This window comes from Mauremys mutica, chromosome 2, assembly GCF_020497125.1.
Source record: "Mauremys mutica isolate MM-2020 ecotype Southern chromosome 2, ASM2049712v1, whole genome shotgun sequence".
Taxonomy (NCBI): Eukaryota; Metazoa; Chordata; order Testudines; family Geoemydidae; genus Mauremys; species Mauremys mutica.
The window spans coordinates 254,064,715-254,086,629 of NC_059073.1; the positions used below are offsets into that span (position 1 = coordinate 254,064,715).

General features: G+C 42.9%; 1 protein-coding gene across 2 annotated transcripts in view; it reads right to left on the reverse strand.

Annotated features, from left to right (window-relative positions):
* LOC123363683 (peroxisomal carnitine O-octanoyltransferase-like) overlaps positions 1–21,915 on the reverse strand; it is a 40,693-nt gene that overhangs the window by 6,906 nt on the left and 11,872 nt on the right. For both annotated transcript variants that reach the window (XM_045004951.1, XR_006576859.1), the window contains exons 4-13: positions 17,655–17,836; positions 17,321–17,445; positions 14,758–14,866; positions 11,361–11,454; positions 11,144–11,269; positions 10,417–10,518; positions 9,665–9,748; positions 9,469–9,576; positions 4,239–4,369; positions 2,553–2,676 (exon numbers count right to left, since the gene is read on the reverse strand). In XM_045004951.1, the coding sequence (XP_044860886.1) occupies positions 2,553–2,676; positions 4,239–4,369; positions 9,469–9,576; positions 9,665–9,748; positions 10,417–10,518; positions 11,144–11,269; positions 11,361–11,454; positions 14,758–14,866; positions 17,321–17,445; positions 17,655–17,836 (1,185 nt within the window). The remainder of the gene's footprint in view (positions 1–2,552; positions 2,677–4,238; positions 4,370–9,468; positions 9,577–9,664; positions 9,749–10,416; positions 10,519–11,143; positions 11,270–11,360; positions 11,455–14,757; positions 14,867–17,320; positions 17,446–17,654; positions 17,837–21,915) is intronic.

Here is a 21,915-nt window from a genome sequence, read left to right on the forward strand (position 1 = left end):
TTCTAGGAAAGAGGCTGAAAATGACAGAGCCGTACACTTAACAACTATATAAAGAAAAGCTAGAAATTACACTTTAAAAATGCATTTGGAAAAGTACAGTTCAGAAGTGAAACAGCACGGATTTGTGAGAGGAGAATAACTTCAGAATAATCTAATTACTTTTCTAACAACTGTTGGTTTAGACAGATGAGAAAAATGAGGGTCAGTATACCAGGACTTTCTGAAAGCTTTTGACAATGCGATGGGGTGAGCAATTGCAAAAACACTGTAAATGCTGTTTGACTAGTGATAAGTAACCCAACTTCAATTCTCTGGTCTTTACTTGCTCTCCCCAGTGCAGAACTGCCCATTTGTAAGAACTTTTCCCCCAGCATGCATTTTTTGAAGCTGGCCCTTTAAATTTGGCAGAGGCAATCAGCTGTAGTCCTGACAGGGTTAGTTTGCAAATGGCTGCTGCAGCTTTCTGTTATTCAGTTGGTAAGTACGTGTTATTTTTTATCCCCAATTTTTCTTTCCTATTGCACTCTCTCATGGGTTGGATAATAAGTGTAAGGGTAGAGTTAAGCCAGCCAGTCTCTCTCAGGGTCAGGAAGGACTTTTTCATTGATCATGCTCGCTCCTTCCTCTAGCTAGCTATAGGTTTATTTGCCAATTAGTGTTGTTACCCACCATCATGGTTTTAAAAGTATAAGAGTTTTGTGATTATGTTTAACCATAGATTTTAGAGAGAGATAAGTCCTACTAGTTAGTCTATTCTCCTGGCAATGTAAGCACAAATATAGGTTACAGATGGCATGGTTGTCAGCAAACTGCTCCAAACACTAAGCCCAAGATCTGTCTCTGCTCTGACACTACATTCCATTTATTTATTTATGAAGCCCCTTTGACCAAAAATGGTGGATAATGGTAACAGGACACGAACTGAAATGGTCAATAACTGATGGGTTCTTAGCAACAACAAACTATTAAGCTTACAAGAAGAATGAGGGGGGATTTGATAGCTGCTTTCAACTACCTGAAAGGGGGTTCCAAAGAGGAGGAATCAAGACTGTTCTCAGTGGTAGCAGATGACAGAACAAGGAGTAATGGTTTCAAGTTACAGTGGGGGAGGTTTAGGTTGGATATTAGGAAAAACTTTTTCACTAGGAGTGTGATGAAGCACTGGAATGGGTTACCTAGGGAGGTGGTGGAATCTCCTTCCTTAGAAGTTTTTAAGGTCAGGCTTGACAAAGCCCTGGCTGGGATGATTTAGTTGGGGATTGGTCCTGCTTTGAGTAGGGGGTTGGACTGATGACCTCCTGAGGTCCCTTCCAACCCTGATATTCTATGAGTCTCTGAGTCTAAGGAAAGAAAAAGAAGTGATGAGATAGTAAGGCTCTGTTTTTGCAAAGCTCTTAAGCACATGCTTAACTTTTAAGCACCTATTCAAATGCATTCTATTCAGCAAAGCAGATAAGCATGTGCTTGAAGTTCATCAGAAGCAACAGCATTCAGAAACGGAAGAGAGAGCAGTTGGGATGAAATTTAAAATGATGAAGGGAATCAGAAAAATGGAGAGGAAGAGAGATCCCAAGGGATCAGTGCTAGAAACATAAAAGTTCCATATTAATTGGCTGTATGAGTCTGACTGTAAGAAGATAAATGAAGACAGCAAACGGAAAAGCAGGGAGGAAGATAAGAAAACAAAGGGAAGTCAGATTTGAGTGATGGTATTAAATGTCAGTTTTAAAGCAGCAGCACAAATGAATAAGAAGCCAATGAAGTGAAGAGGAGAGAAGAAATAAGAATAGTAAAGCAAAGCATCAAACAGATGTGGTTTGGTGGCACAGTGCCGTGTAAGCCCAGTATCCAAGATGAAGAACATGAAGAAGCTTTGGATTTTCTCTAAGAAGATATGTAAACATATCTTGCAAGATCCTTTCCCTTTCCTTTCATCTCCTCAGGCTCCCAGACAGGCGCAGAGGGAGAAGCAGAGGAAGAAACTTTCAGTAGCAGCCAGCGCCTGGGGAGAGAGAGAGAAGCAGGTTCTGCTGATAAGCTAAATCTTTTGAAGCTTGGGTAGGGGAGGTGGGGGAAACAGAAGAGAGGTCAGCTCCCCAGCTCAAGTATTCAGGAGATGAAAGACCCTTAGACTCTGGAATCAGTCTTGCTGCCAGCAACTTCCCCATGCAGATTTCACACACACAGACAAGCATGTGCAGCTCCCAGACTCCATGCCTCATAGCGATAAGTCTGCCATTGGCACAGCACTGACCACACTTAATTGGGAGGGGTGAGGTGCATGTGTGGGGAGTGTATGACATAAAGCAGAGTTAAAAACAAAAATAGAATTTAAATAAAAAAGGAGAGTGGGGTCATATACTGCACTTCACCTAAGATAGCAAAATTCTGAGAGCCAGCCCTGGTGGTCACATACCCGCTTGAATTAACTAGCTGAAGATGACTTCTTCTCCAGTTACTGACACAATTAATGGCATATTCTCTTATCTAAAGTAGATGAGATGGCAGGTCTTTTCAATACATTACAGCTAAAGCAGATTTTCAATACTTACACTGCAAGATGGATCCAGCATGGATTTGCACCACTCCACTGCTTCCACCGTACATGGTCTCATAGTCTCAGTGCGTCCGTGGTAGAAACGTCTCGTCATAGCAGTTTCATAACAGCAGCCTGGGCTAAGAAGGAAAATTAGGACAAAGTGTCTCACTACAAAGATAAATCTTTTCTCTTCTCTAAAGGAAAAATGTCATATAAAAATATTCTGTCCCATTACACTCAATTACAAGCAAGAGTAAGCCACTCATTTTCTTTTAAGTGTCTGAAATGTAATACAGATTACTCAACGATAAAGTTTTCAAGAGGCAAGTTAGGACTAAGAAAATTCAGATGCCATTATAAAATCATAAAAAAATCTGGACTCTTTCATGAGCTGCTTTTTGCAAATGCTAAGGCTTCTATACCCTTATGTAGGTGAGTAGAAAGTAAGCAAGCTTCAATTTCCTATGTATTCTTCCATGAAGGATAAAGGAGAGAAGGCATCTGCCCCACACAAGACCCACAGACTGGGGGAATCCACTAGTAACAGGGGGCATCTACAAACAAGTTTAAGAAGGGCCCTTACCCAGATTGTTTTTGTTAGGCAATTAATATAACCCAGTGTTCAATGACCTGTGCAAGGAATGTGGCCTTTTTGCAGATGACACCCTCAGGCAACTATTTGCCAGCTCTGTGATGACTCATATTTAAAATATTTTAAATACTAACAGATGGTAGTAAAGGCAGGGGAAAAGGAGGGATGTAATCACCAACAAAGAGAGAGTCTTCAATAACTTTTGGCTGGGAGTACAAAATAAAACCTTCCTCAGCCCCTTCCCAGTGTGCAAGGACAGGAACTTGGTTGTACACTATCTTTTTGTTATGCTGTTATAACTTTTACAGGTAGCCTTTGTTGGTGATGTGGACAGGATGACAACAATGAGTCTGCTAAGGCTTTTTACAAGGTTGGGATATTGGAAGAGAGAGATTTATCACCACCAAATAATGTTTAATTATAGATTACAGATGAGATTTATAGATTTCATCTACACCTGGGCCAGATCCCCTTATATAATAATGAGCAATTAGTGAGGTATGCTGTGTTGGTCGCAGGATATTAGAGACACAAGGTGGGTGAGGTAATATCTTTTACTGGACTAACTTCTCTCTTGGTGAGAGAGACAAGCTTTTGAGCTTACACAGACCTGAAGAAGAGTTATGTGAGTTAAAAAACTATGTGGGTTAAAAAACTCGTCTCTCTCACCAGTAGAAGTTGGTCCAATAAAAGATGTTACTTCACCCACACTGTCTCTCAGTTAGTGAGGTAATATAGATCCTTGTGGGCCAAGTCCTTGCCTTATCATTTAACCAGTACAGCCCATGTGTACGTTTTATGGAATGTTAATAAAGTTCTGGCTGGCTGCCCTTCATCTTACAGTACCTGTAGTATAGCACCTACCACACTGTGACATAAAGGACTTGCTCCTGCACCTTTTGAAGTCAATGGCAGAAGTCCTGCTGACTTCAGTGGCAGAGGATAAGGTCCTGTATAACTAAATAAAACATTATGACATATTTCGTCATTCTTCTATGACTGCAGCAAAATATAAAATGGAATGCAAAGCCCTTTGTATTTGCCCAGATTTGTCAGTTTGTTCAACTATACATTTAATTGCTAGCCTGGGTAATATACTTTTCTTACTGTCCATGAAGTTTATAATAGGCCAGCTGGAGGCCAAGCTGAACAAATGTATCAGGATGAAGTCCCTTCTTCTTGGTCAGTGCTTTGCCAAAGGATGTAAAGGCATAATTCACTAGCTGCAAGTCAGATACCTGACAAATAAAGAATTTGTTACCATAGGAGAATTCAGCAACTGCTCTAATCACAACCTGCTTCAGTTCAAATGTAATGAACTGTGCATTCACCTCACAAAACAATGGATCAGGTTTACCCTGATGTAACTCCTCTGGCTTCAGTGGAGCTACCTCAGGATTGAATCTGTCCCAGTGGTCTTTGTTCTCTGGCCTGGAGCGAGGCCAGCTACTAACGTTTAGAAAAAATGAAAGCCTCAGTGATCACTAAGGCCTTGTCTACACTACAGGACTATTTCGAATCTACTTAATTCGAATTTGTGGATTCGACCTTATGAAGTCGAATTTGTGTATCCATACTAAATACACTAATTCGAACTTCTGAGTCCACATTCACGGGGCCGGCGTCGACTTTCGAAGCGGTGCACTGTGGGAAGCTATCCCACAGTTCCCGCACTCCCCGCTGCCCATTGGAATGCTGGGTAGAGCTCGCAATGCCTGCTGGGGGAAAAATGTGTCGAGGGTGGTTTTGGGTAACTGTCATCATTCAACCGTCACTCACAAACGCCCTCCCTCCCTGAAAGCGCCGGCGGGAAATCTGTTCGTGCACTTTTCTGGTCGGTTACAGCACGGACGCCACAGCACTGCGAGCATGGAGCCCGCTGCGATCATCGCTGCACTTATGGCCGTTGTCAACTCCTCGCACCTTATCATCCACCTGTGCAACAGTCAGCTACTGAGAAATCGGGTGAGGAGGCTCCGGCAGCGCGGTGAGGAGAGTGGCGCAGACCTCTCAGAAAGCAGGGTACGCCAGGCAGTGGAGATCATGGTGGCAATGGGTCAAGTTCATGGTGTGGAACGGCGATTCTGGGCCCGGGAAACAAGCACGGACTGGTGGGACCGCATAGTGCTGCAGGTCTGGGATGACACAGAGTGGCTGCGAAACTTCAGGATGCGTAAGGGCACTTTCCTTGAACTCTGTGACTTGCTGGCCCCTGCCCTGAAGCGCCAGGACACCCGGATGCGAGCAGCCCTGAGTGTGCAGAAGCGAGTGGCCATAGCCCTCTGGAAACTTGCCACGCCAGACAGCTACCGGTCAGTAGCGAACCACTTTGGCGTGGGCAAATCTACCGTGGGGGTTGCTGTGATGCAAGTAGCCCACGCAATCGTTGAGCAACTGCTCTCAAAGGTAGTGAACCTGGGAAACGTTCAGGTCATCATAGACGGCTTCGCCGCGATGGGATTCCCAAACTGCGGTGGGGCTATAGATGGGACTCACATCCCTATCCTGGCACCGGCCCACCAGGCCAGCGAGTACATTAACCGAAAGGGCTACTTTTCCATGGTGCTGCAAGGACTAGTGGACCATAGGGGACGTTTTACCAACATCAACGTCGGGTGGGCGGGCAAGGTTCATGACGCGCGTGTGTTCAGGAGCTCTGGTCTCTTTAGACTCCTCCAGGCAGGTACTTTCTTCCCGGACCACAAAATAACGGTTGGGGATGTGCAGATGCCTACAGTGATCCTCGGGGACCCAGCCTACCCGCTAATGCCCTGGCTCATGAAGCCCTATACAGGCGCCCTGGACAGTGAGAAGGAACTCTTCAACTACCGGCTAAGCAAGTGCAGAATGGTGGTGGAGTGTGCTTTCGGACGTCTCAAGGGGAGATGGCGGAGCTTACTCACTCGCTCGGACATCAGCGAAAAGAATATCCCCGTAGTTATTGCTGCTTGCTGTGTGCTGCACAATCTGTGTGAGAGCAAGGGCGAGGCCTTTTTGTCCGGATGGGAGGTTGAGGCAAATCGCCTGGCTGCAGTTTACGCTCAGCCAGACACCCGTGCCGAGAGAATATCCCAGCGGGAAGCGCTCTGTATCCGGGAGGCTTTGAAAGCAAGTTTCCTCGGAGATCAGGGTAACCTATGACTCTCCACTTGCTTTCAAGAGAAACTGACCCTGGGCCTGTGTCAGTTTGTGTCGATTTGGATCTGCGGCTACATGCCTTGTTCTCCAAGTTTCCCCCACTTCCAAAGCACGTTTTTAAGCAAAGTAATTGTTACACTCATTATTAATAAATCTTTCTTTTACTTTGCATTTCTGTTCTGGTGTTGAGACATGGACGCATACTGTGCTGGGCACGGTGTGCACTGACGTACAGACCGCTTCCTCCATAGAGGACTGACATCCTCCTGCTCCTACATAGGTCTCTGGGGTGGGGGACGGATGACAGTGGTTCTGCATGAAGGGGAGGGTTTGCAGGAAGGGGCGAGTGGTGCCTTCTTTGCATAGGGGTTTGGATGACGGCAGTGGGCTGCGGGTTTCTGCGTGGGAAGGGGTGATGGGTGTGGGAGAAGGGTGACTATCTGTCCGTGGATGAGGGCTCTTGTTGGGGCTCAGGGCAGCGGATAGGCTCGTGGATCCGTTGCAAGTGCATCGTAAGGGCAGCCTGCCTTCACAGTAATGGCGTGACAGGCGCTAGGACCCTGGACAATTATACACATTACGAAATGAACAGGGGCAGCATACACAACACAGAATGACCCTGGTGCCTACTGACTGCAGTGTGTGTGTGCCCCGCAGTTGATCCTTTCCCCAAGTCTGTACCCTGGTACTGTAGGCTATACCGTGCAAGTATGAAACCCCTGTCCACCCCATACACCGAAAAATCCTCTGACAGGAAAGACATGACGGAAACAGTGATTAACAGCAAACAGCTTTTATTAATCTAATAAACAGTGGGGGGATGAACCTTGGATTTGGGACTGGCTGAGCCTATAAGGGAAGCACTTCTACAAATTTCTAACGTGAGAAGTGCGGGGTACACGGCCGCTCTGCTCTGGTTCAGTGACAGTTCTCACGTCCTCTACCACCCCTCCGTCTTGTACTTTTGGGTGAGGGGGGGCCAGGACTTCTTGGCTGGTGAGGGCGATTGCAGAGACACTGCAGGGGGGCCCTGTCCTCCAGCCTGCGGTCCTGCAGGACATCAACAAGGCGACGAAGCGTGTCCGTTTGTTCCTTCATGAGACCAAGTAGCGTTTGGGTGGTCTGCTGGTCTTCCTGCCGCCACCTATCCTCACGTTCCATGAGTGTGCGATGCTGCTCACATAGGGTCTCCCTCCAGTGTTTCTGCTCTGCAGCCTCTGCTCGGGAGCAGACCATCAGTTCAGCGAACATGTCGTCCCTAGTCTTCTTCTTTCGCCGTCTAATCATTGCCAGTCTCTGCGAGGGGGATGCCGGGGCAGTCCGGGAAGGACCCGAAGCTGTGTGATGGGGAAAGTTAGTGATTTCCTTGTACAGATACATTTTCGCGAACAGTGAACACCGTCTAGTCAATTTCCATGAAGAAGACCGTACCGGACAACAAGTGTCACGTGGTCTCCAGAGAAGCACAACATTTTGGCCTACGCTCTGATTGGCTGCGCCATTGCACAGGAGAGCGGAGAAGTCGGGAGAGAGAGCAGAATCCCTCTAGCAGAGAGTCCTGGTAAGCCTTACAGTACATTATGCTTATCAGTTAACGGATAGCTGTGCCGTCGTGCTAACGGCAATCTGGAAATCAGATACTATGACCCTTTTGCAGCCACTCCCGACACTGCAGGGGAAAGATCAATGTATGCTTTTCCTGTGTGGCCTACAGCACGTGGCTGCTAAGCGCGGGGCTTTGTTATGCAAAGTATAAGTAAACCATTAAGAACAGTAACTATTCGCTAATTGCCCTAATTAGATGCAGCACTTCAGTAACGAGATTACCCTGAGGCGTGTCTCTCGAGTGCAGAAAGAAAGGATGTTAAGGGAAGCACTTCACCGACGGGGACCCTATGCGGCCATGCTGGTAGAGGCGATGGTTCCCCTGTATCTGAGGATGTCGTGGCGTGGAAGAGTGAGCTTCACCGGAGGACCAAATAGGGCACCTCTTCCTCGAAACCTCCTGCGGAGGGTATTTGAGGAACTGTTTGAAGCATTTGTGGAATTGTCCATGGAGGACTATTGTTCCATCCCAATCTGTGTAGACCTACTGTTCGTTTAGTTTCCCTTTAAAAACTTTTAGATATAGTATTTATAGATAGAATTTATATTTTTGGTATACATGTTTTCGAGCAAATAAATATTTTCTTGTTTATACGACTTACCGCCTGATCCTTCCCCTGACTCTGAGTCCGGGTTCACGGCCGGTGAGGGTTGGTAGGGGATCTCTGTGAGGGTGAGGAACAGATCCTGGCTGTCAGGGAAAGCGGCATTGTGTTCGCTGTCGCCTGCGCCTTCCTCCACGGACCCTTCGTCGTCTTGCCCATCGGCAAACATCGAGTAGGAACTGTCCTGGCTCACTATGCCATCCACTGAGTCCACGGTCAGTGGTGGGACAGTGGTGGCAGACCCACCGAGAATGGCATGCAGTGCCTCGTAGAAGCGGCATGTCTGGGGCTGTGCTCCGGAGCGTCCGTTTGCCGCTCTGACTTTTTGATAGCCTTGCCTCAGGTCCTTGACTTTCACGCGGCACTGCATCGCATCCCGGCTGTATCCTTTCTGTGTCATGGCTTGGGAGACCTTCTCGAAGGTCTTTGCATTACGCTTGTTGGAGCGCAGCTCCGACAGCACAGACTCCTCGCCCCACACAGCGATCAGATCCTGGACTTCCCGGTCTGTCCATGCTGGGGATCTCTTTCTATTCTTGCATTGGGCTGACTCCTCTGCTGGAGAGCTCTGCATCGTTGCAGGTGCTGCGGAGCTCGCCCCGATGTCCAGCCAGGACGTCAGATTCAAAGTGCCCAGACAGGAAAATGAATTCAAATTTTCCCGGGTCATTTCCTGTGTGGCTGGTCAGAGAATCCAAGCTCCGACTGCTGTCCAGAGCGTCAACAGAGTGGTGCACTGTGGGATAGCTCCCGGAGCTACTAAGTTCGATTTGCATCCACACCTAGCCTAATTCGAGCTAGCAAGTGCGAATTTAGCGTTACTCCACCTGTCGGGGTGGAGTACCAAATTCGAACTAAGGAGCCCCCTAGTTCGAATTAAATGGCTTCCTGGTGTGGACGGTTGAGCGATTAGTTCGAATTAACGCTGCTAAATTCGATTTAAGATCCTAGTGTAGACCAGGCCTAAGAAAGTGATAGAGAAACTTCACCTGCTGAGAATACCGTTCTTTAGCACGTTCAATGTCATTTAGCATGTTCTGGTTCAACGTGAAAACAAGTTCTTCTGGCCAAGGGATGTCTCGCACTTTATCTGACCCCTGTTTTGTTTTTTAAATAAAAAAGGAATCAATATCTGTAAGAGAGGAAATGCTAATTCATAAGGATGGAAACTTAATGGATACATACCTTCCACCTTCCTTCACTTTCAATAATCTTCTGATCAATATAAGAGCACAGGACTACCAAAGCCATGGCATCACAAGGAGAATGCTAGAACACACGAGACAATATACCATGATGGTTGCATAGCTAAAAGTTGATCAAGCCTCCTTATTTCCATCCCCATTCCTTCTTAATTATGCTGAAGGTTTTCCTGTGTTGTGCAGAATTCATTAGGAGATTACACTTCTAGCCCTTCTACCTGTACAGACAGAGCCCCATACAGCATTTATCTACTCTCTTGTTAGCTCTGCAGCCAGGTAGACAGGCAAAATATGGCACCAAGATGAGGCACAGATCTGGGCAGAAACAATGTCTTCCTATGTGAGAGAGCAGTGCTTAGCATGTTTTGGGCACTACTGTGATACAAGCAAATAATAAACTTACTAACTTACAAACTTTTTGCATGATATTCCCCTTCTCTTTGAACTCCCTATTGATCAAATGCAAGAAACTCCCTCATTAAAATATTTCTGAAAGTAAAATTTAGACTTCTAAATCTTTTTAGTCAACACATACACTGCATAATCTCCCCTTTAGAAATGTACAGCACCTATCCTGGGATTTTGCCAGATCAGGTGCCCTATATGTGAAAATGCACTAAAAGAAAAACAAGTTTAAACCTGTAAAAAAAAAAAAATTCCATTGTGGAAGGGGAAAAACTGACAAAGGAGCCCACTGTAAATATGCTAGGAAAAAGGGAATCATATTTTACTTACATCACAGTTTGAACCAAATGTCCCATTGGAAAATAGTATGCAGTTGTAGGATTTGTCTCCCCAGCGTATGGTTGGATCTCCTATTAGAGCCAATTTGGTGATCTAAATCAAGAATTAATATCATGGGGGTTAGAAATATCCGAATGTGCGCCAGAGTCCTGTCACATTACACTGGAAATTTTTGGATACTTTTTTAATGAGTACCACCCTCCGCACTCGAAAGCAGCTATGACTTACTGCACTGGACAAGACAAAGTCCCTGCCCTACGGAGCTTTTAGATAAGCCATGACTAAGAAGGCTGTCTGCATGACAGCAGACATGCCAAAAATGCAACAAATATATCCATCTGAAGAAAAACCATCTATACAAGCCTGGTGTTTGGTGTTTAAAAATAAAAGGACAGATTCTGGTGGTCAGAAATTCAGGGGGGTGCAGAGGGGTGAGGGTAAATTTACACCACATTTACACCTCCACGATCCTAGATGTGGTAGGCATTGGTCCAGTCCTGGTCATCAACAGGAGGCAATGAATCATGGCCAGGCCCATTTTCCTATGCTAGGGAGGCCAGGACACAATGGTGTAAGACCTGTTAGATTGCTAAGGGAATCTTCAGGCAGATGGTTAAGCTGCCTTTCCAGAATATTTTATACAAACAAATCACATATACACTGAGACACAAAAGTTGGTTAAAATGAGGAGTAACATTATTTTTAAATCTGTAACTACCGGAGTATAATCCTCAGGGGTTCCATGGGGACTGGAATCATCCAGGGAGATCACAAACAAACTGCTCTGAATTTTTTCCAGTAGACATAAGTTCTTTGGATCGAGATTAGTTAAATATTCACGTGTCTAGAAGACAATGAAAAAGTGGTTAAATAATTGAAATGTTGCAAATCCAGTCAATCAACATTTTTCTGAAAGATCACTGAAATTTTCCAACCTCTGCCCATTGGGTTCTCTCCTCACTTGTTAAAGCCGCCAGCCCTGGTCCATCAGGTTCATTATGGCACCTCTTTTGGATGTAAGCAAGTTGCCTTTAAGAAGATTTTTTTAAATTAGTAAAATAGAATGAAGACAGAGATGGGATTAAAATTGTTCACTTTAGTAGGCCAGTAGTCTGGTTAATATTTCTTATTCCATATCTAATCATCAGATTAAGTGAACTTTCAAGAAGTGTATCAATTCTGCTCAGGACACATGACCTTTTTAATCCGTGTCTGCACTGGGGATTTGCCCTGATTTCAGCCTCTGGGGACTGCTGCACCAATGCAAACCCATAGTTTAGTCAAAGAAAACCACAACTTGCACCAGTGACACTTAACTCAGTTTCAAACATGGGACACCTCTATAGTGCAAGTCACACTTTCCATTTCCACACCGGGAATTTGCACAGGTACAGTTATATCAATGACTACCAACAATGACTGAAATAAGGGCAAATCTCCAATCCACACAAGGCCTGAGAATCATAGGAGGGAATCATACTCCATCCCACCCAGCTGAGATTGTATTATGCACCAAATCTTAAACAATGTAAGAACGTTTCTCTTCTTAACCTTTACTTGCACCAGCACTTCCAAAAACTTCATTCAAAGCTTTGTACTCTGACAGTTTTACCTGTTAACATGACTCTGTACATACTGTACTTGGTGTTCTCTGTCTACCTTGTTACCCCTTTTAAAAAACCTCTCTCTGAATTTTCAAGAATTCATATGCAGTTATTTGGCACTTCCACCGATTAAACATTAGTACTAATCAGAATTTAAACAACATTCATACAGATGTATTCATATATAGCAAGCGAGGCAAACCAGATAGACCACCCTCAAAATCAGGTTACCAGTAAAGCAGAACTGCAATACTCGTAGGTAGCAGCAGGTTTTTGTGCATCATGAATTAATTTGTGTCTGGCATTTCTTGTTAGAAAATTGTTTGATTTCTGTTTGTTCGCTTCTTTGGTGTTTGCCTGATCCACCACAACTCTCAATAAGTTGTTCCAATAGCTAATTACCCTCACTACTAAAAATTTGTGCCTTATTTCAAGTCTGACTTTGCCTAGCTTTAGCTTGCAGCCATTTGTCTCTAGACAGAGTAGCAGCCTTGTTAGTCTGTATCAGCAAAAAGAACAGGAGTACTTGTGGCACCTTGGAGACTAACAAATGTATTTAAGCATAAGCTTTCATGGGCTAAAACCCACTTTATCGGATGCATAGAATGGATCATACAGTAAGAAGATATTTATACATACAGAGAACATGAAAAGGTGGAAGTACCCATACCAACTGTAAAAAGCTAATTAATTAAGAGAAGCTATTATCAGCAGGGGAGAAAAACTTTTGAAGTGATCATCAAGATGGCCCATTTTGGACAGTTGACACGAAGGTGTGAGGATACTTTAACATGGGGAAATAGATTCAATTAGTGTAATGACCGAGCCATTCCCAGTCTCTGTTCAAACCTAAGTTAGTGGTATCTAGTTTGCACATTAATTTCCCCATGTTAAAATATCCTCACACCTTCGTGTCAACTGTCCAAAATGGGCCATCTTGATTATCACTTCAAAAGTTTTTCTCCCCTGCTGATAATAGCTTCTCTTAATTAATTAGCCTCTTACAGTTGGTATGGGTACTTTCACCTTTTCATGTTCTCTGTGTGTGTGTGTATATATATATATATATATACACACACATCTCCCTACTGTATTTTCCACTGCATGCATCCGATGAAGTGGGCTGTAGCCCACGATAGCTTATGCTCAAATAAATTTGTTAGTCTCTAAGCTGCCACAAGTACTCCTGTTCTTTTTTCATAGTCACAGAGTCCCTCATCCTGTAAATATAGTCGCTTTACTTTGTTCCTAGAAACAGAAGTTTCTAGGACCAGGAATGGCTTGGACTGACTTGAGAAGAGTTACTCTAGATCTACACCAGCAGAATTTGGCCCATAGGGTAAACCAGCATGTGCACAGTCGATTAATATTACCAGTCTGGAAAGTTAGCACCTTCACCTATTTTTCGGATTACTCAAACCACTTCTGGGAAGTGTGTAATGATTATATTAGTGGTAATCATTAATAATTATTGGGGAAATTCAGAAATTTCATGTGCTAAGTATACATATGGCAGCTCCTTGGAGAGAGAGCATCTGTTGTGACAATAAACACCTAGCAGTGTGCTCTAACACCGAGGTCTACAATATAGAGGGCCATATTCTCTCTGTCTCTCTCCACCCCTCTTCCCACTAATACAGCTCCTTTGCACTCCCTTAGTGGCACAAAAGTCCAAAAAGCAGGTCAGACTTCCAGGCCCTGGTGTAGGGGTGCGATATGTGGCTGGAGTCCCACTGTGTTCCAGTAATCCCCAGGTGGCAGAAAAGGCCCTTAAACATGTTACCAGACAACACATGTTATAGCTCAATCCTGCCTCTGTGGAGCTCAGCAGCAGGAAATATGGCCAATATATCACTGCTAAAACATGACTTCACATGCACAGCTTTGATTATGTTTAAAATGTGGTCAAGAGGGAGCAAAGGGAAAGGATGGTGGTGGGTTTTGTTTGGTTGGCTTTTTGTTAATGATTATGATGAATATCTCATTGCTACATGGATTGGTTCTCAAAAAAAGATATATCAGATAATCCTGATACAGTTTCATGCCATGAACCCCAACACGTAATTGATATTTGCTACCTAAACACCTTCATGGTATACTTTTAGAATCCTACATTTGCTTGTTGTTCCAGGCACCTTGCCATATTTTGCAGTGCTAAGTGCAGGCTCATGTTCATGCCTATTACAAGCTTTCCTTCACTTTAAATGTACCAGCTGTTCAGCTAAAGTTACCTAGTCGCACAGACTATCAAAATACTATAATGGAGGGAAAATTCCAATCCCTCCAAACTTCAACAGAAAATGTTTAAAGGGATTTGCTCGGCCTGAAAAATCACATTTTCATCTGAAAAACAGGCACCTAAAGGTAATAAAAGTAATAATTGGAGATATACACCAATCTCCTAGAACTGGAAGGGACCTTGAAAGGTCATCAAGTCCAGCCCCCTGCCTTCACTAGAAGGACCAATTTTTGCCCCAGATCCCTAAGTGGCCCCCTCAAGGATTGAACTCACAACCCTGGGTTTAGCAGGCCAATGCTCAAACCACTGAGCTATCCCTCCCCCTCCACCTACTACAGTTTACAAGTAACACAATGGGAGACCAGCATCCTGCCATGTTAAGCATTCCAGTTTTGTACAGTCTGGACTTTCTGGGAGTACTGTTCTTTTGCAAACAAGGCCCAATGTATTTCACTGTGCAGCTCAATTAATATGAAATCATTGAAAAACCTGAAAATCTCTGGAGGGCTCAGTATATGACCTTCATGTACTGCATCAAAAGCAAACACTCGACCTCGACACAGGACTATTAAGTGGGATGGGCATTCACCTTCACTCTCTGAAAGGAAGATAAAATAAACATGAGAACACAACACTTTTTGGATAAAGTTATAATGTGAATGAGAGAGAGGGGGGAGATACATTACAGACACACTTAAGTGACCAGGTAAAAAAATGCATGTGTACAAATACAGCACATTATTTTGGCCTTTAACATTTAAGACTTCGTACATTTAAAAACAGCAACCAAGACCAAACTCGTCATCTACTTTCAGAGAGCAATTCTATGGGTTTTTTTCCTGCAGTTTGGAAATAAATCTCAAAGGCTGCATTTGCAAGATTAACTGACAGAATCCATAGATGCATGTAACCTTGGTTATTATTAACTCCCACCAATGTTTACCGCCATGTTCATAACTTTAACAAATTTGTAAATGGGGAGGTTATTCTTACATCAGGAAGCAGAAATGCTACATGGAAAATCACCCACATACTGATGAAAGAAAACATGACACTGGGTGAAGTTTCAGAAGGTTGGCATAGAAAGTAGCTTCAAAGATAAGCAAAAACACTTGACAACATATTCTACAATTTTTTGTCTATGCAAATCAGGAGTTAATGCACAAATGGAGCAGCTAGTACCCAATTTGCATATGCAAATCTGAGCATTTGTGCACTGATACACAAATGTTTAACATTATGGAGAGATGCAGTTGTTGCACTCACCACTGGAAGTCTTGCCCATAATTGCCTATGCAATCTTATTAGTTATGCCACACACAAAAATGTATTACCATAAAGTTAAGGTTTAACCAAGTTCAAGAACGTTAAGACCAAAAAGAAGTTAGGAATACAAGGAACACAGCACTAACGCTGCACTTCTCAAACTAGGCCTCTACACAACCTTACCTCACCTCTGCCTCATAGCTCTGCCTTGAAAAAATGAGAAATGTATACTATATCCATAGAGCTCCTTTTAACAAATGCCCATAAAAATGCCTTAATCCTATTCATATAGTAATTTTGTTGCTTTCCGTCTTTCTTCATGATCATATTGTAACATTCACAACAAAAATTATAAGTTCCTGATTTAGATAAATAGCAAAATTAAGGAAATCATTCCCCCTTTAGAATGTCTCCACATGTAAATGTCATCTACAGAGATCATGAAATTACAGCACTTACATGAAGAGCAATAACTAGTGAGGTAACAAATTAGCACATGTATGAAAACTTACAAAAACAAGGTGCTGTCATGAACATCTGAAATATACTACACGCCAAGAAGGGAGATAACAGGCTTTCATCTTCACAGGGACACAGCTGAGGTTCTTTGAGTGCTTTAAGAAATGCAACCATAATTCTGCATTCCCTGAGTTTCTATTGTTTGGATTTTCTTCTGTGTTTTATTTTTAAACCAATGTTCTTGAAAGGTCATGCATCCTCAAACCATTGTTATGTGCCTGCAATCTTAACTTTTCTTTAAAAATTAAAGAAATTCCCATACATAAAAGTTTACTACAGTCCTAACACGGGATTGGGGAGGGAAGGAGAATAGGGAAGGCTTCCCACTTCCTCCCAACTTCCTGAGCTCTGGAGGAGAGGCACCTCGCTAATCCACACCTCCTAAAGACTATAGGCGGGGGGAAAGGGGGCGGCTCCACCTCTGAGAACCTTAGGAGATATATAGAAATGCACTGAGGTAAGTGCATCAACATCTTGCTGAGCCTTATGAGATTTGTCAGGGAATCCCCAATCTTTCCAAGGCTCGTTAGGTGCCACTCCCGCCCCAGTCTTCCCATGGCTCTTACGCTTGTAGGTTTCACAAAAGCAGTAGGAGTTTAGCAGGATGGATTACAGGGGCCACTGGGGCAGGTGGACTTCTGACAAGACAGAAGTGAGCGCTGGATAGGAAGCTGAGAACTGGGAGGAGGGGGAAACATATCAGAACATAGCGGGAGTATGTCCCTGAAAAGGGGACTATGGAGACAGGGATAGGGAAGGAATTACAATTCCATATCGTAATTTTACAATACACGGCACGCATATTTACTACTGGCATATGTAAGTGTGATTAAGCTGCAAACAAATAATTTGAAATAATTATTTCATTCAACCTTTCATTCAACAGCAAGAAGGAAGCACTAAATACTGTACCAAAAGGGGCATGAGGGCTAAAGTAAAGTAAAGTAAGTTAAGTCCATTCCTGATGCTCTAACCCTTTATTTGTATCTGGCCTGATTCCTTTATCTTTGTCTGTATCCAACCCAATTATAAAGATAAATATCAGTTTAGAAGGTGCAACAGAGGCATCACTTCAGCTGTGGGATGTACAGAGTGCATAGACCAGCTACCCTATAACACCAATAGCTAATCAAAATGCTCTTCAGCTACAGCAGGTTTTTAAAACAGACAAAAATATAGTGTTTGTTTCATGGTTAATATGGCCACACTTTAGTCCTGTAACATAAAATTAGTTGCCTGTTACCCTAGGAAAGTTGCATATGTTTACCAGTTCTAAAATAGTTGCCTAAAGAATCTCTAGTAATTCCTGGAATCTTGCAAGTGCAGAACAGCATTCGGAATTGGTTCATGTCCAGAGGCATATTTCCATGTCTATGCACAACCAATTTTTCCCTGCAGTAAACAAAATATACAAAAGTATAGGTTCTGATTAACTTTTAAGCATGAGGTGAAAAATACATCAACAAATAAAATATGGCAAAATTCATCCTTGAGTACAGTTGAGTTACATCAAGGAAGAACTTGTCCCATATTATTCATGACTGTAAGCATGCACACTACACTGATATTTAGAAGCAATTATATTTTTTTAAATGTCTTACGTTCTTATTAATTCCCAGTATTTCAAGGTATGCCATATAGCTATGCATCCTCTTTCTATTTGAGTTCCTTCTTTTGGTGGCCAGTAGTGTTCAAGATAAGGGCCGGCTCCTCCAAAGTTATAATATATTTGTGTTGGTATGCGAGCATCAAGATAAGCCACATTCAGCCACCATTCTTCCAGCTGAAAAGGGACAGAGATTAGCATCACAATATATTTTAGGAATAGCTCTATAATAATCACTTGATTGTTCTACTGTACCTATCTAATTTTTTGTTACTTTTTAATACTTTGAAATAGTTCCTGAACTGTGAAAGGCAGACCAGTGATCCATGAAGCACTTACTGATGGTACTGAGACAGCTACATTACATTTCCAGGTGCTATGTTAATTACTTTCTTAATATTAATTTTCTTTGTAACCAGTTGTTGTAGCTGTTGACTGCTGCACGTGCCAGAGATTATTTTCTGATGAGATTACAAATTTTAGCTGACAAAGCTAAGTTTTAATGTAATAGACTTCTGTAAAATATCTGATTTGGTACTGCACTATATTTTGATTAAAAAAAACTATAATACAAAATTAACATGGCACAAATGATATGGATTGAAACCTGGCTAACTGACAGATCTCAAGAAAACCTAAAGACGAGCTTGGTGTAAGCTTGAAAGCTTGTCTCTCTCACCACAGACATTGGTCCAATAAAAGACATATTACCTAACCCACCTTTTCTATCTAGCTTTCAACATATAATTGTGAATGGGCAATAATCATTGAGCAAGTGTGTTTCTAGTGGGGTCCCTCAGGGATCAGTTCTTGGCTCTGCACCAGTGGTCCCCAAACAATGAGGTGCACCCCCTACGGGGGCACGGAGGAATGTTCAGCGGAGGCGCGGTGGGACCTAGGCCAGTCCCTACAGGGTGCAGGGTGGGAGAGCCACCCAGCCCTGCTCTGCTCCCAGCTCTGCTTCAGCCCTGGCCCCGACCGCGGCTCTGCTCCTGGCCCTGGCCTCAGCCCCGGCCCAGCCGTGGCCTTGGCCCCTGGCCCTGCCCCAGCTGCAGCACCATCAATGGCCATGGCCTGGGCCTCCAGCTTCAGTCTCCGACCGTGGCTCTTGGGGGGTCACAGGCAAATTACATTAGCGGCAAGGGAGTATGACTTAAAAAGTTTGGGGACCACTGCTCTACACTATTTAACTTTTTTATCAATGATCAGGAAGAAAACAGTTTGCAGGGGTATGGTAAATAATGCAGAGGCCAGGTCACTAATACAGAGGAATCTCGATCGCCTGGTAAGCTGGGCATGAGTAAACAATATGCATTTTAATAAGGCCAAATGTAAATTTATACCTCTAGGAACAAAGAATATAAGCTTTAGTTACAGGATGGGAGACTATATCCTGGGAAACAGTAACTCTGAAAAAGACTTGTGGGTCACATTGGATAATCAGCTGAACATGAGCTCCTAGTGTGATACTAAAGGGCTAATGCAATGGATGAATAAACAGGGGAACCCTGAGTAGGAGTACGGAGAACATAGCTACTAGAATACAGTGTCCAGTTCTAGCATCCACACTTCAAGAAGGATGCTGATAAATTGAAGAGGGCTCCAAGAAGAGCCACGAGATCGATTAAAGGACTGGAAAGCATGCCCTATAGTCAAAAATTCAAGGAGCACAATCTCTTTAGCTCGACAAAGAGAAGGTTAAGGGGGTAACAATCTATAAGTAGCTACACGGGGAACAAAAATTTGATAATGGGCTCTTCAATCTAGCAGAGAAAGTTTAATCGAGTGGCCAAAAGATGAAGCTAGACCAGAGATTCTCAAACTGGGGGATGGGCCCCCCTGGGCAGTGCAGAATGTATTCTGCTGGGGCATGAGAAACTTTAGGGGTGGGGGGGAATAAATTTACTGCGCACATTTTACCCACAGCAATGAATAACTAACAAAGCTGATTCCTACAAACCTCTGAGGTCCTCAGATGGCACTGTGCATTCTGACAGATTTCTGTTAAACTTGCATAGCATTACAGAAAGTTGTTGCCATCTGCACGTTAATCCATTTACTACGGCGTGGTGTGCACACTTAATTGTACGCATGAACCACAACTGAAGATTTGCTTTTGCTTTTATTACAAATGTATCGTTGGTTCATTCATGCAACAGAAAAAAAAAAGTGAAAAACAAAGAAGCTGAAACTGATTCAAGTGAAGCACTGTAGCCCCATATATCGGTATACAGTAGAACCTCAGAGTTACGAACACCAGGTTTACAAACTGACTGGTTAACCACACACCTCATTTGGAACTGGAAGTACGCAACCAGGCAGCAGAGACAAAAAAAAAATACTGTACCGTATTGTGTTAAATATAAAAAAAATAAAGAGAAAGTTTAAAAAAAGATTTGACAAGGTAAGGAAACTGTTTCTGTGCTTGCTTCATTTAAATTAAAATGGTTAAAAGCAGCATTTTTCTTCTGCATAGTAAAGTTTCAAAGCTATATTAAGTCAAGTTCAGTTGTAAACTTTTGAAAAAACAACCATAACGTTTTGTTCAGAGTTACGAACATTACAGAGTTACTAACAACCTCCATTCCTGAGGCATTCGTAATTCTGAGGTTCTACTGTATGTACTTGTGTGGTGGGTGGGAAGAGGGTGTAAATTACTACGGACACAAAGAAGGGTGGAGGCGTGATCAAATAAGTTTGAAAACCACTGAGCTAGACCAATTCAGACTGGAAATACAACACAGATTTTTAGCAGTGGGGGTAACTAACAATTGGGACAACTTACCAAAAGTATGGATGGATTCTCCATCACTGGCATTTTTAAATCAAGACTTGATATTTTTCTAAAAGATATGATCTAGTTCAAACAGGATTTAATTCAGGGAAGTTCTATGACCTGTGTTACACAGTGTTATACAGACAAAACTACACAGGATCTTTTCAGGGGCAAGACAAAGATGCCACATTTATTATGATAACAATTTGATTTATAACCAATAACTAATATCTTAATTCTTATACACACACATTATACCTAATACCTATACACACACACACACACACATACATACATCAGATGTTCTGTAGCTGCTGCATAGTTACCAGTCCTGAACATAGCTTGAGTTCGTGGCTTGATTTTGCAGCTTGGGTTCGTAGCTTGTGGCGGCTAACTGTCCAGGAAAGCTGGGCACAAGGACGAGCTGGGTCTCTGTTGGCATGCACCGATGCCCTTCCATGTTGGCAGCAGAATGTTACCCTCAAAAGTCTTCCATCTCACCCATCCTTTTTGTAGGCTTTAGTTTGAATCCAGAGTCTATAGGTCTTGCTGTATCACGCTGCCTCTGGGTTTGGTGATTGATCACCCGTCAATTGCAGACATGACTTTTAGCCTCGGACCTGGCTTTGATCTTCCTTCTATTGTACCTTTTCTTTTTAGGGTGGACTCTTCTTACTTTGTTAGGGCTCTTGTCTGCATCTTCAACCATTGGTGTTTGAACTCTATTTCATCAGCACAGGCTGGGGCTAGAGGTTGATTCCATCATCCATACATACCTCATTCACACATCTAAACTAAACTAATAAGATTACAACAGGATTTGCAAAAACGAAGGTTGGAGCAAGCTTTTACAAAATGGAGTAAGCGTTTTAAAATGGGGTTTGGATTACAATACAGCAAACAGTGAACAGAAGTTACAATATAGACAAGTGTAGTCGATGGCAAACAGTGAACAGAAGTTACAATGTAGGTAAGTGTAATGAATGGTGAACAGAAGTTACACTATTGAGATACTGAAACAGTGCAAGTCTCAGTGATTTAAGCAGGAATTGGATTGATAGTGAAACTTACAAAGGCAGCTGGCTAAACAGCTATGGCTCTTAACCAGCATCTTCATTGTCAATCAGCCAGTTATTGGGGTAACCGGTTTTATGAATGAATGTTGTTTCATTCATAAAACTTTACTTATGAAGTTACATTAATAAAGTGAACAATTAAAAACAATTTCATTTATCACTTCTACAATAGGAGGTCAGACTAGGTACCTTCTGGTTTTCTAATCTATGAATCATGAATGGGAGGAGAGGCGGTCTATCTGATTATTAGTGATGGGGGAAATGTTCCAAAATATAATTTCTCTTTTCAGAGTGTTCCACACTATGAAAATTCTTCAGAATACCTGCTCTGAGATAATGTAAGTATAGACATGTTGGGATTGATGATGGTCTCATGAATTCCAAAGAGTGTTTGAAATTTACTA